Consider the following 12806-nt stretch of genomic DNA (forward strand, 5'->3'; position numbering starts at 1 on the left):
CAATATCACCAACAACTTAATCTAACTTCACCACTATCTGGTGTAACAGTAAATTGAAAAAAAAAAGGGGGGGGGTGGATTTCACTGATGGTCCAGTGGTTAAGAATCCACCTTCCAATGCAGGGGATGCGGGTTCGATCCCTGGTTGGGGAACTAAGATCCCACATGCCGCAGGGCAACTAAGCCTGCACACCGCAACTACTGAGCCCGTGTGCTCTAGAGCCTGCATGCCACAACTAGAGAGAAGCCTGCACACCGCAACAAAAGATCCCACATGCCACAACTAAGACCCTGTGCAGCCAAATAAATAAATAAATAAATATTTTTTAAAAAAGAAAGAAAGAAAATTTTCTCCTTTGCAGAGACGGAAATAAACAATTCCCCCTCCCTTTTTCTGGGAGCAATTCCAGAGATACCTAATGTTCCTAAATCCTTTATTTAACCCTTTGATATTTATGCAAATCGTTGTAAAGGCAAAGCAAGCCTCTAGCCAGCTTTCCAACCAGAAATGATTTTCTTAAGGACCTAGGAGCCATCTCTTTGAAATGTAAACATCAAGGAAGATAGTGTCCCTATCTCCCATACACCTGCAGAGTTTAGCCTTGGCACCTTTCTCTGAGCTGTGCTTATCTGCTTGTCATAGAGACAGAGAAGTTTTATTTCTTTGGATAAAGGCAACTAGCTAACACAAATGGCTACCTCAATTACCAGGTGAATTTGGAATGAACTATGAAAGAACATACAGCAAATGGTGCTGTCCTCTTATATGAGGACAAGTTACTGTTAATCTTAAGAAAATGATGTAAAGGACTGTGACTGCTTGGATGAATAGGGTAGAATTTCTTTCTGTCTTTGTATTATCTCAGTGGATTGCTTACAATGCACATTGTAATTGGCTTAATGCTTATTCAATAATAAAACTATTTTCTTTCTTTTCCACAATTTGTAAAGAGGATTCTCTGGGCTGGTAAGATATTTTTAATTTTCCCAACACTGAGTTTCTTTCATTCTGTACTGCCAGTGTCTCCTTCCCTTTGCCTCATTAATCATCTCTTATCCTTCTCAAAGTGAACATCTATAACATCCTAGAATGTATGTTGAGTTTCTCATAGAAGAAAAATATCAATATATGACCTGCTAATGAACAAGAGGAAAACAAATGCATGTCTCAAATGTGAAAAATTTTATTTACCCTTCCTATAGGAAAAGATAGATGACTTTCGCTGCAAGTTCCGAGAAGGCTTCTCTGGTTCATAGATACCATGCGTGATGAACATCTTATGTAACTGTGGATTGATTCCATCAGGAACCATTCGTGGACTTCCTTGGTAAAAATGAAGGACCTGCCTATTACCTGAAATAGCTTTATAAATACTTCTTTTGTTGCACTGACTTTGATTATAAGTCTGCAAAAACAAATAAACATCAAATCACATTATTTCTATAATAATCACCAAGCCACGACAAGCAGTTATTATATTAGTCTGAGTTTATTCTAAACAGTAAACTCTGATCCACTTAAATACGTGAAGAATGGAATATCTGTTGTCTTAAATTTGAAGCCTATTTAATTAACTCTTGATGAAAATCATTTCAAAATTCATTATTATAAAAGCTTAACTTAGTAACTATTGTACAAAGGAAATCTGTCTTTTTTTTAGTATCTTGCTATTTTTGATTAAGGCTGATGTTTATATATAAGTGTAAATTGCTTTTTAAAAAAATACTATTCTCTTATTTCAGCTTGTTACTTCATCTCTCTACGTGTCAATTTTCTTTACTGTATACAACAAGAAAAGCACTCGTACTGCCCTTATAGGGTTGTTGACAGGATTTAAACAAAATAATGCATTTGAAACATTTGCAACACTGTCCAGCACAGAGTAGCTACTCACCAAATGTGGGCCATTATGACTACTTAACAGATAGGAAAACTAACACCTGATATCTAAACTAACAACTAACAACTCACTTAAGGCAACTCACATTAAGTGAGTTGCCTAAGGTAATACAATTAGTTAGAATCCAATTCCACTCAGTGATAATACATAGACTTTCAAAAGCTGCCAGACATTTCATTTGTTGGAATCATTTTATAGATAAACTGGATGTTACATAAGAATATGCTATAATCACATGAAAAGTATTGGGGGAAAAAAATTCATTTTTCAGGATGATTTTTAAAGGGTTTATAAAACATTTTAAATCAATTTTTTTAAACTATCACAATTAATGAGAAAATCTTTAATGTCAAACTATTTACTTAGCCACAGAAATAGTCCCACTCAGTTACAAAAGTTAATACTTCAGTGTACATACACAAAATAATATTATGTATTGATACAACATCGTATTTAGGAAGACCTGTCACCCAAGATTACAACAAAGTATGAATATCATTCAAGTCCCTTATCACTTAGAATAGGCATCAGCAAACTTTTCCATAAAGGGCCAGAAAGTAAATATTTTAGGCTTTGCAGGCTACACATTATCCCTGGTGCATATTCTTGTCGGTTGGTTGGTTGGTTGATTGATTTAGGTAATTCTTTAAAATATAAAAAAAACCATTCTCAGCTCACTGTAGTTAAAAAACAAAAAACAACTAAACACAAAAAAGCAGGTCTTAGAAGCACAGGGAAATAGTAACACAAAGTAATACATATTGATTTTTGTATCTATGTGTCTCAAAATTAATAACACTGAAGTACAAAAATATGTTTCTTTATATGGATAAAAATATTAAGACTGAATCCAGTCAAAAATTCTCCTAATTACAAGAAAAGAACAGGCAGAATCTAATACAAAGGAAAACAGAAATCGATCACAATTACCTACAGATTGTTTGGACCTTGAATGTTACCAGATTGATACTTGTCTTTAGGCTCTGTTTCTCAAATTTCAATTGTCAAATTACATTTCCACAAGTCTACTTACCCGTTCTTCTCGTCCTTCAGCAAGGATAACAACAATCCTGCCTTGACGTTTGCGGCCAGTTCTACCCATTCGTTGCACAAGACGAATTGGGCTCTTCTGGGCATCAAAACATATTATAAGATCAACTTCTCCTATATCCAAACCTTCTTCACCAACACAAGTAGAAACCAATGTATTGTAACCACCACTACGAAATTGTTTCACTACCTAAAATTAAAATGATTTAAAAATAACTAGATTCAAGTATAAGAGAATTGTAGATCAAAGCATACTTTTTCCATTTGTCCCTGAAATCAGATTCAAAATCAGCACCCAAAGTACTATCGAATAGGAAAAGAAGCGGCAAAATGGCAATATAAGCCAAAAGACATTGTGGTAAAATGCAAAGGGCAGTCCCAATTTCTTTGCTTTAATAACGGTTATGATTCCAAAAGGTTTTGCTAACAATTTACACATGAATGAGAAACCACAGATACTATTTTTAGCATCACTAAAAGGGGTGTAAAGCAGATAAGTGGCCCAGAGCAATTACTGTTATTTATCATGTCTTAGACCTAAATTTATTGTTAGTAAATTTAACAATAATAGTAAGTTTAATAATTAAACTATTGTTAAAGTAAGATTGTTTTATTACTTCTAGAATTCGTATTGTAAATAGAAACAGAATGAGGGACATAGAGAACAGACTGGTGATTGCCAAGGGGGAGGGGGTTGGGGGAGGGATGGAGTGGGAGGCTGGGTTAGCAGACGTAAGCTTTTATATGTAGAATGGATAAACAACAAGGTCCTACAGTATAGCACAGAGAACTATATTCAGTATCCTAGGATAAACCATAATGGAAAAGAATATATAAAAAAGGAATGCATATATATATATATAACTGAATCACCTTGCTCTAAGCAGCAATTAACACAACATTGTAAATCAACTACACTTCAATAAAAAAATTTTTTTAATTAAAAAAATAGAATTCATATTTTACCTTTTATACTGTCATTCCAGTGAAGGGTAGCAGAATATGCCACCCCAAAATATGACTGTAGGAGTTTAGAACATGCTGCCCCAACCTATGCTGCTTTGGTATATTGATTATTTTGAGCTATAGGCACTCAAAAAACAGCAAATGCAGGGAGAGGCTTTCTCTGAACTCCCCTTATCTGTCTAAAAGCAGATCCTCCAGAAGGAACTCAATTGTCATAAACCCCTCCCCAGGAGTTTCATCAACCAGGGAAAATTGACTCAACAAGACACTGAAAGTCCACACTACATCCAGACACACTTTATCACAAACTATCATACCTCCCATCTTTTCTTTTAGGGCTCCATTCATCTTCCCTAAAAATCATTTACTCTCCCCTGTGCACCCCCCCTTCTCTTTCCCCATAAGATGATATTTAAATCTGTATTCTAAGCCACTTCAGGGAGTTACTCATTTTTCCCTCAGTATCTCCTATGCATACATGAGGTATACATGTTAATAAGCTTCTGTTTGTTTTTCTCTTGTTAATCTTTTATTACAGAGGTCTCAGCTAAGAACTCGGTAAGGGTAGAGGAAAAATTTTTTTTCTCCCCTTCACCAGGATTTCTCTCTGATCAAGTTAACGAAACTACATTAGCATAACAATGAGTTAATGAAAAAGTCAACAAATATTTTGAAAAGTTTCCTTAAGCCTTATAAACTTAGTTCTCAACTGCTCTGAGCCTGTTTCCTCATTTACATACACACACACACACACATATATACACCCACATCAGTGTTGCAGGTTTATGGATGGTGGAATAGTAGTAGTGGTGGTAATTAAATAAGATCATGGTCAATAGATAGATAGAGAATAGAAACAAAAATTAAATGATGGTATTCCAGAGGAATCAGTCATGCTTTTGACTAATATCTTTATAAATGCCTATTAAAATGTAAGAATGCCTGAACAAAATGGCTAGTATGAAGGACAGTTATCAGACCTCATATCTAAAAAGTAAATTTCAGGAGAAAATATTAGGGGAGTATACACAAAAAGGAAATATGAACTCTATCAAAGTATAGACATAGCTATGGACCCATGACAAAAGACCATAAAGTCGTTTCAAGCTCAAACATTCTACTATTCTATAAGTAATAATAATCATCAGCATTTAAACCTAGGTCTCTCTGACTCTAAAAACCTATTGTCTTAATCCTTAAGCTAGTTCTTTTGTTTAAAACAACCACTTTAAAAGTAGGATAATAAATATAAATTTATCATGTTAAATCCTCTTAGAAACCTTTCCAGTAACACTAGTCAAAGAGTTTTCCTTCAATATGGAAAAACAGAATACAGGGAGAACCAATGGTCATAATTAAAAGTTAAGAATAATTCATTTCCCTTTGGAATCTGTAATGACATTAAGCCAAGGAAAGACTGACCTAACATTACCTGTATGTAACTTAAAACAGATGTCCTTTTTGTCCAGATCAAAAAAAAAAAAAAAAAAAAGCCCACAGAGCTAGAGTTGTAAAAAAAATAATTCTTTAATATAAATAATTAATAAATTAATAAAGGATGTCAAAGAACTTTCTTTTTAGAAGCAGGTATAAGCTAAATTCTTATTTATTTGCCTAGGATTGATATTAATTTCCCTAGAGTTTGAAAAATAAATATGAACCAGAAGTTGTTTAATTAATCAAAGACAGGAATAAGTGATTAAGTAACTTCCACAGGACTTATAATCTACTGATCCTACCTTTTTTTTGCTGTTTACACTACACTCTAGCTTACAACCCACTCCCTTGCTTCTCTCTCCTCCATTTTCCTAACTAAACTGCAACACTGATTATATCCCACTTTCCACCAGGTCTGTATTTACACAGTTGAATGTGGCTGAAGGAAAACACCAACCATGCTGACTGGTTACACTTTAAACTCATAATATCTCACCTTGAGTGAGCCCTTAGTGCTATCTGAAAATCATCTTATATTTCCCTAATCCATTCACTCTCCCCATTCTCCTCCTCACTCCTCTCTCACCAAACTTCCAACATTTCCTCCCCATCCTCACTCTCAGTTGGTGACATGACAAAAACTGAGCAATCAAAAAAGACCTTCCGCAAGGTATCACTGCCACATCTACACACCCACCTCTACCTGTGCCTGCATAGTTTACCTTCCCCTCCTATTGTTTTGGACAAACTATCCGTGTTCTTAACTGAGGTCACCCCCCATAGTTTTATACTAGATCCCATCCTTTTCCCTTAACTACTCAAAGATCATTCCAGCAATACTCTTCTCTCTGCTCTATCATCAATTTTTCTTTCTCAACTGGTCATTCCTATCAGCATACAAGCATACTATTATGTATCTCAACATAAAACAAACAAGCAAAAAACTACTTCCATCTCTGTGCTCCTTTTAGTAATAATCCTTGAAAGACTTGTGTACTTGCTATCTCCGGCTCTTCTTAATGGTGGCTTGTCCCACCATTCCACTGAAAATGTTCTTTTCAAGGTCATTTGCCTTCTCCTCTCTTATTCCAATAGTCAATTCCCAGTTATCATCTTATATGACCCACCAGCAGCATTTATACATTTAATCACTTCCTCCTCCAGGAGATACCACACTCTCCTGGTCTTTCTCCTATTTCACTAGCCACTTATTCTGATTCCCCAGGACTCAGTCTTTGGACATCTTCTCTGTCTTCATTCAATCCAGTCTCATCTACATGATGATGCTTCCCAAATATATATTTCCATGAACCCATGAAGTCAAGACATATATTCAATTGTTTACTTAACATCGCTACTTGATGTTTAAAACAGTGTAACTCAAAGTACAATACATGAAGTATTTATTACTGGTGCCGTTACTGGTTCACAAACTGTTTACTACCAGCTGACAAGACTACAAAAACTAAGAGAAAGAGTTTAGAAACTTGACAGAGCATTCCCCATCTGTTGACTCTAAAAAAAAAAAAAAAAAAATTTAGACATGAACTTTGTTTTTCATTAAGCTTATTTTTCTAGTAATTCATTTTTGTTGTAATGTTCAAAGCTCTGACAAGCTGCCGGGCATCCTCAAACCCGGCGCCTCGGCCGCAGGCAGATGAGCCCACTGCCCTGCCTCAATACCTGCAGGCCGTTCTTCTTAGGTTCCATCTCACGGTGTTTTCATTTATTTTCACTGTCACATGCATAAATCCACGAGGCACCAAGGCTTGGGAGCACCGACAGTGGATGTATTGAATGTACATCCAATACATCCATTGACGTATTGAATGGAAATAAACTGGTCCTCCATCAGTTTTGACAGTTTGAAAACCACTAATCTCATAGGCATGCCAAAGTTAATTTGTCCAAAACCAAGCTAATATTCTCTACAAAACTTGCCTTTCCTGCAGTCTTATCCACCTTAGTTAATAGCCACTCTTTTCAGTTGCTCAGGCCAAACACCTTGGAGTCAGCCTTCACACTCCTTTATCTCATATCCTGCTCTAATCTGTCAACAAGTCCTGTCAGCTTGACCTTCAAAATATATCCAGAATCCAATCATTTCTCACAACCTGCTACCACCTTAGTCCAAGCCACCATCATCTTTAGCTTGAATTATTGTAATAAGTCTTCCAATTGGTCTTCCTATTTCCACCCTTAGCCCCTATAGTTTATTCTTAAGACAGCAGCCAGTGTGATTCTTTTAAAATATCAATCAGGACATGACCCTCCTCTGCTCCAAATTCTCCAAGGTCTTCTTCTAACCTTACTCAGAGTAAAAGCCAAAGTCATTAAAATGGAAATGTAAGGTCCTAAACAATCTGGCCCCCAACTTCCTCTGTGACTTCATCACTTGTTTCTAGATAAATGAATAATTCAATTACAACTATTTGCTTGAAAGCTTATTTCAGAATAAAACTGCTGTTATGAAAGCAATTATGTATAGGAGTAATAAAAAGGATTGTTTACCAGGATTACCCTGGCCTACATAAAAATATTATTGATCGGGACTTCCCTGGTGGCGCAGTGGTTAAGCATCTGCCTGCCAATGCAGGGGGCACGGGTTCGAGCCCTGGTCCGGGAAGATCCCACATGCCGCGGAGCAAGTAAGCCCATGCGCCACAACTACTGAGCCTGCGCTCTAGAGCCCGCGAGCCACAACTACTGAGCCTGCATGCCACAACTACTGAGGCCGGCGCACCTAGAGCCCGTGCTCTGCAACGAGAGAAGCCACCGCGATGAGAAGCCCGCGCACCACAACAAAGAGTGGCCCCCACTCGCCGCAGCTAGAGAAAGCCCGCGCACAGCAACGAAGACCCAATGCAGCCAAAAATAAATTTAAAATAGATAAATAAATAAATTTATTTAAAAAAAAATATTATTGATAAAAGTGAGTAAAAGACAAAGTCAATAAAATCTATAATAATCACCCACTAGATGCCTGAACCCTTTAGAGTACTTATTAGACTTGAGATAGGGAAAAGTGTTACATTCAGACTCAGGAAAACCTCCTAGACTCTCTCCACCAGATCCAGTTTGCTTAAACAGACTCTTTTGAGTACAGTGGGGACTGGTATAAGAAGTATTTAATAATAGGAGTCTTCATCTATTAATGTTGACAGAATCAAGACAGGATCTTTCAAAATGAATTAGACATTAAAGACATACCTAACTGTCAGAGGCTACTCAAGTGTAGACCTATAGCTAACCTGAAAAACCCTGTATACAGCTTATAAAAATCTATAGTCTAAAATTTCCCCAAAAACATCATAGCACTCAAAAATTTATGACCAATATTCAGAGCATACAGCTACCTTAAATACCACCATGGTTTCCTCTGACCATATTTTTAAGTTAAGATTTTTAGATAACAGAAAAAAGTGTAAGCTTATTATTTGTTTGGAATAAATAACTAAAGTGACTTAAGATAAATAAATAGTAAACATTTCTTGAAGGCTCTACAGTACGATTTCATTTAATGCTTACAATAGCTCTACAGGGTATGTTTACAGATAAGGAAAACTGAGGCACAGGAAGTAAAGAAACTTATAAGTGGAAGAACCAGGATTCCAACCTACATAATATGAATCCAGAGCCTTTCTGCTTAACCATTATACTTTTAAAACAACATTTCAAAATCCCAATAAAACCCACTTTTTTTTGGTCTTTCAAAATATGCCTAGTTTTATTTATACATTTACTACAAAACTATCTTTAAGATGTAGCCAACTGACCAGTGAGTTAAAACAAAAAAAGGCATAAGTGCAAAGCTAATCAATTTTACTTTTATATTCATCATCTCCAAAAATAATTACCTCCAGTTGCTCCTTCTGGGTAAAACCCTTCATGCTTTTCCCTGAGGCATGGCCAACAAAAGTCATTACTCTAATAATTGGCTGATGCTGTAAAAGCATTTCTGCAATTTCTTGAACACTATCTCGAAATGAAGAGAAGATCATAACTCTGGTCTCATCACATTTCTTGTCAGATGTCTTTTGAGCTATATAACAAAAATACTTTAATTACAACTTTTATAAAAGCATTTAGATGAGAACTAATTCAAAAGACAAACCTGAAACTATATACTAGTGAGTGACAATTCTTTCAAAAAAATAATTTAAGGCATCTTAAACAACTTTGCTGGTTTTCCTCCTACCTTTTCTAGTCATCTTAATAAATCTGGCTCCTTATCTCTCATTGGCTGTCATAAAATAAAAACCTAAACAAACCAAATAAAAATTACCTTTTGACCAGTCCTTCAATTCATGCATGACGCCTGTTATTCCCCTTTACCTTCTAAATCAGAAGCACAGGACTGCAGAGCTCTCACTGATTTTGTATGTCTTCCCTTTCCTTTCTGCTCACTAAAGGCACTGTCTTAATCCAGGCCATTGGTATTCTGTCCCCGAATTATTGATATGTTCAAATTCTCCAAGGAAACTGAAGAATATACCCAACAGTCAATCACAAAGCTGCTCCCCATGTCTCTGTGCTTGGGAGGAGTAGAATGCATAAATAAAAACATGACTTTGAGGCTGGACCACTTAGTCTCTGGGCGATGTGTGACCATGGTAGCCATTTAATCTCTTTAAACTTTAGTTTCTTAATATCTAAAATGCATTGAGGTGATGATTAAATGAAACAGTAAATATAAAGTATGTAGACTTGCATATAGCAATTGGTTAATAATTGCAAGTTGTGTGGAGTTTTTTGTTATTTGCTTTCTTTTGTTTTTTAACCTTGCATGGGACTTTGACAATCCTTCTTTCTTAAACATGATTTATATTATGTTAATCATCATGTGTGTGCCAGAGACTACATTAAGCGTTTTATATATGAACTCATTTAGTCTTCATAACAACCTTATGAATTAAATGACTTAATACATATGAAGTTAATGTCTAATACATGAGGAAAAAGAAGCAGCTGCTGTTGCAAGGAAAATTATTCCAGATAAACCTCCTTTGAATCAGCATAGCATCAAGACTCTACATCTGACCAACTGCAGATCAATAGCTACTTTCAGTGCAAAGCCTATCTCCTTCAACAGCCCGCAGCCTGCCTTTCTATCTTCATTCCATTAAAGTTGCTCTACCAAAGTCATCAATAACTTTATATTGCCAAACTCAGTGGATGCTTTTTAGTTCATCTGACCACATCTCTCAGTAGTATTTAACACAATCCACTCCTTCCTACTGAAATAGTCTCTTCCCTCAGCATCTCTGATAATTCACTTGTCTGGTTTCTTTCTCAATCTCCTTTGTGGCATTTTCCCCTCTGAACTCTAAATGTTGGTATTCTGCAGGACTAATTCCCGGCCCTTTGTCCCTAAACTGTATTCCTGGTGATATGATCACATCCATTCTCTAAACTTTAAATATTGCCTTTATGCTGATAACTCTAAAATTTATTTATATATATGTAAATAGATAAAAATATCCCAGACCATTCTTCTGAGACCCAGATTCACTTATCCATTGCCTACACATCTCAACTTAGATGTCTCAAAAGCATCCTAATATGTTTGCTCTTTCTTCTCCATGTTGTTAGTTTTCTCTTTGTTCGTATATATCATCTGCAAACACACACACACACACACACACACACACACACACACACACATACTCCTACACTTATGATTTTTTTTCTCATACTCTATGTCCAATCCATCGATAAACACTGTTGGCTCCAACTTCAAAATATATCTAGAGTCTATAACCACTTCTCAGAACCACCTTGCTGCTTGGTATTACTATCTTGGTATAAGCTATCATCATCTGTTATCATCTTAGACTATTACAATAGCCTCCTAATTGGCCAACGTCTACAAGAGTGATCTTTTAAAAATATAAGTCAGATCACATCACTCTGCTGCTCCGAATGCCTCTGTAATAGTTTCACAAATCACAAGCATTCACAGAATAAAATCCAAAGTCCTGACATGGCCTACAAACCCTACATGACCTGGCCCCTGGCTATCTCTCCAACCTGTGCCTACACCACTCATCCTCATTACACTACTCCAGCCAAATTGGTTTGTTTACTGATCCTTAATCTTACCAAGCACCCTACTGCCTCAGGGCCTTTGAATCTCCTATTCTCTCTGCCAGGAATGATCCTCCTACAGAAATCCACAAGGCTTGCTCCCTTACTTCCATCAGGTAACAGCTCAAACATCACCCTACAAAGAGGTCTGCTCTAAAACCCTATATAAAATAGCCTTCTTCATGACTCTCTATTTTCTCACCTAGCTTACTTTTCCCTACCATTATATTATACATTGTTTTATTATCTGCTTCCCTTATACTGCCCCAGGCTGACTTTTCTTTTTCACATAATACCCTATTCTTAACATTTCCACCATTCCCCTGGTGCCTATGCTCCCAAAATTTCTCAGAGCTTTTCTATATTCATTATCCAGAATAATTAAAAGCTCATCTTCTCCATAAGAAATGTTAGCACAAACTAATGTCAGAGTTTTAGCTTTTTCAATAACTTTGCCTTGCCTTGAGTCTATTAAATACGACCTACCATTCCATGACTTGAAGTGTTCAACTACAACTTCTTCTAATTTCTTTAATTTTGGATGACTATAGCAGAACTTTTTATCTTCATCTCCTGTAAAAAAACAAAACACAAAAAATTTTTCTGTATTTTTCCATATTCGATTACATTAATGTATTTTAATTACCCTTTTCAAAGTGGATTCGTTAAAACTTATTTCTTTTTATTTAAGCAGTAAGTAGCACCTGGGTAGCACACAAACCTTACTGTAAAATAAACTTTGAATTTTTATGAAAATTTCATTCTGAGAAAGACTCCAAATGAGAATCAGCAGCAAAGAGAAGGGAAAAATTCACATTTAGTTAAGCTATAAATCAGTTTTTGGTAGTTCTGAGAATTTTCACTACCAGTAACAACTACTACTAACTTCTATTATATATTTAAAGTTTATGAACTGCTTGAATATATATTTATCCTAAGTTGAAGAATAAGATCTTTTAGCATTTAACAGGTCTATTGCTACAGAAATATAAGTAGGTATAAATAGACATGTGGCTCAATGGAGCATAATTTTAAAATTAACCTTGATAAAGAGGAAACAATATAAAATTTTAAAAGAAAAACCAGACCTTTTTTGATAGCAGAAATGCCACTTGTTGAAGTACTACGTGTATGTGCAAACATGCACCCTAGATGATTATAGAGTTTCATGAAGTCCTCATTTCGGCTAAGTTCTTTTTTTGCCCGAGTCATTCCTTCAGAAATTAAGAAAATATTTTTCCAATAAATTTAATAGCAAAACTAATCAAATGTATCATTTATTTAAAAGAAATTAAACTTTAGCAATGAATGCAAGTTTTTCAAATTTAAAAATAAAAACCAGCAACTTTTTCCAGTTCCACATTC

At 35.6% G+C, this 12806-nt stretch overlaps 1 protein-coding gene across 12 annotated transcripts in view; it reads right to left on the bottom strand.

Moving 5' to 3' along the window:
* The window catches only part of FANCM (FA complementation group M), an 87656-nt gene that overhangs the window by 58113 nt on the left and 16737 nt on the right, over positions 1–12806 (bottom strand). For all 12 annotated transcript variants that reach the window (XR_014261122.1, XM_082452013.1, XM_082452012.1 and 9 more), the window contains 5 exons: positions 12530–12655; positions 11928–12014; positions 9212–9396; positions 2935–3141; positions 1193–1406 (listed from right to left, as the gene is read on the bottom strand). Coding sequence is in view for 11 of the 12 variants with exons in the window: in XM_082452013.1 (XP_082308139.1) it covers positions 1193–1406; positions 2935–3141; positions 9212–9396; positions 11928–12014; positions 12530–12655 (819 nt within the window). In the remaining variant the exon portion in view is untranslated. The remainder of the gene's footprint in view (positions 1–1192; positions 1407–2934; positions 3142–9211; positions 9397–11927; positions 12015–12529; positions 12656–12806) is intronic.

The sequence above is a fragment of the Balaenoptera physalus genome, assembly GCF_965194825.1.
Source record: "Balaenoptera physalus genome assembly, chromosome: 2".
In the NCBI taxonomy this organism is placed as follows: Eukaryota; Metazoa; Chordata; class Mammalia; order Artiodactyla; family Balaenopteridae; genus Balaenoptera; species Balaenoptera physalus.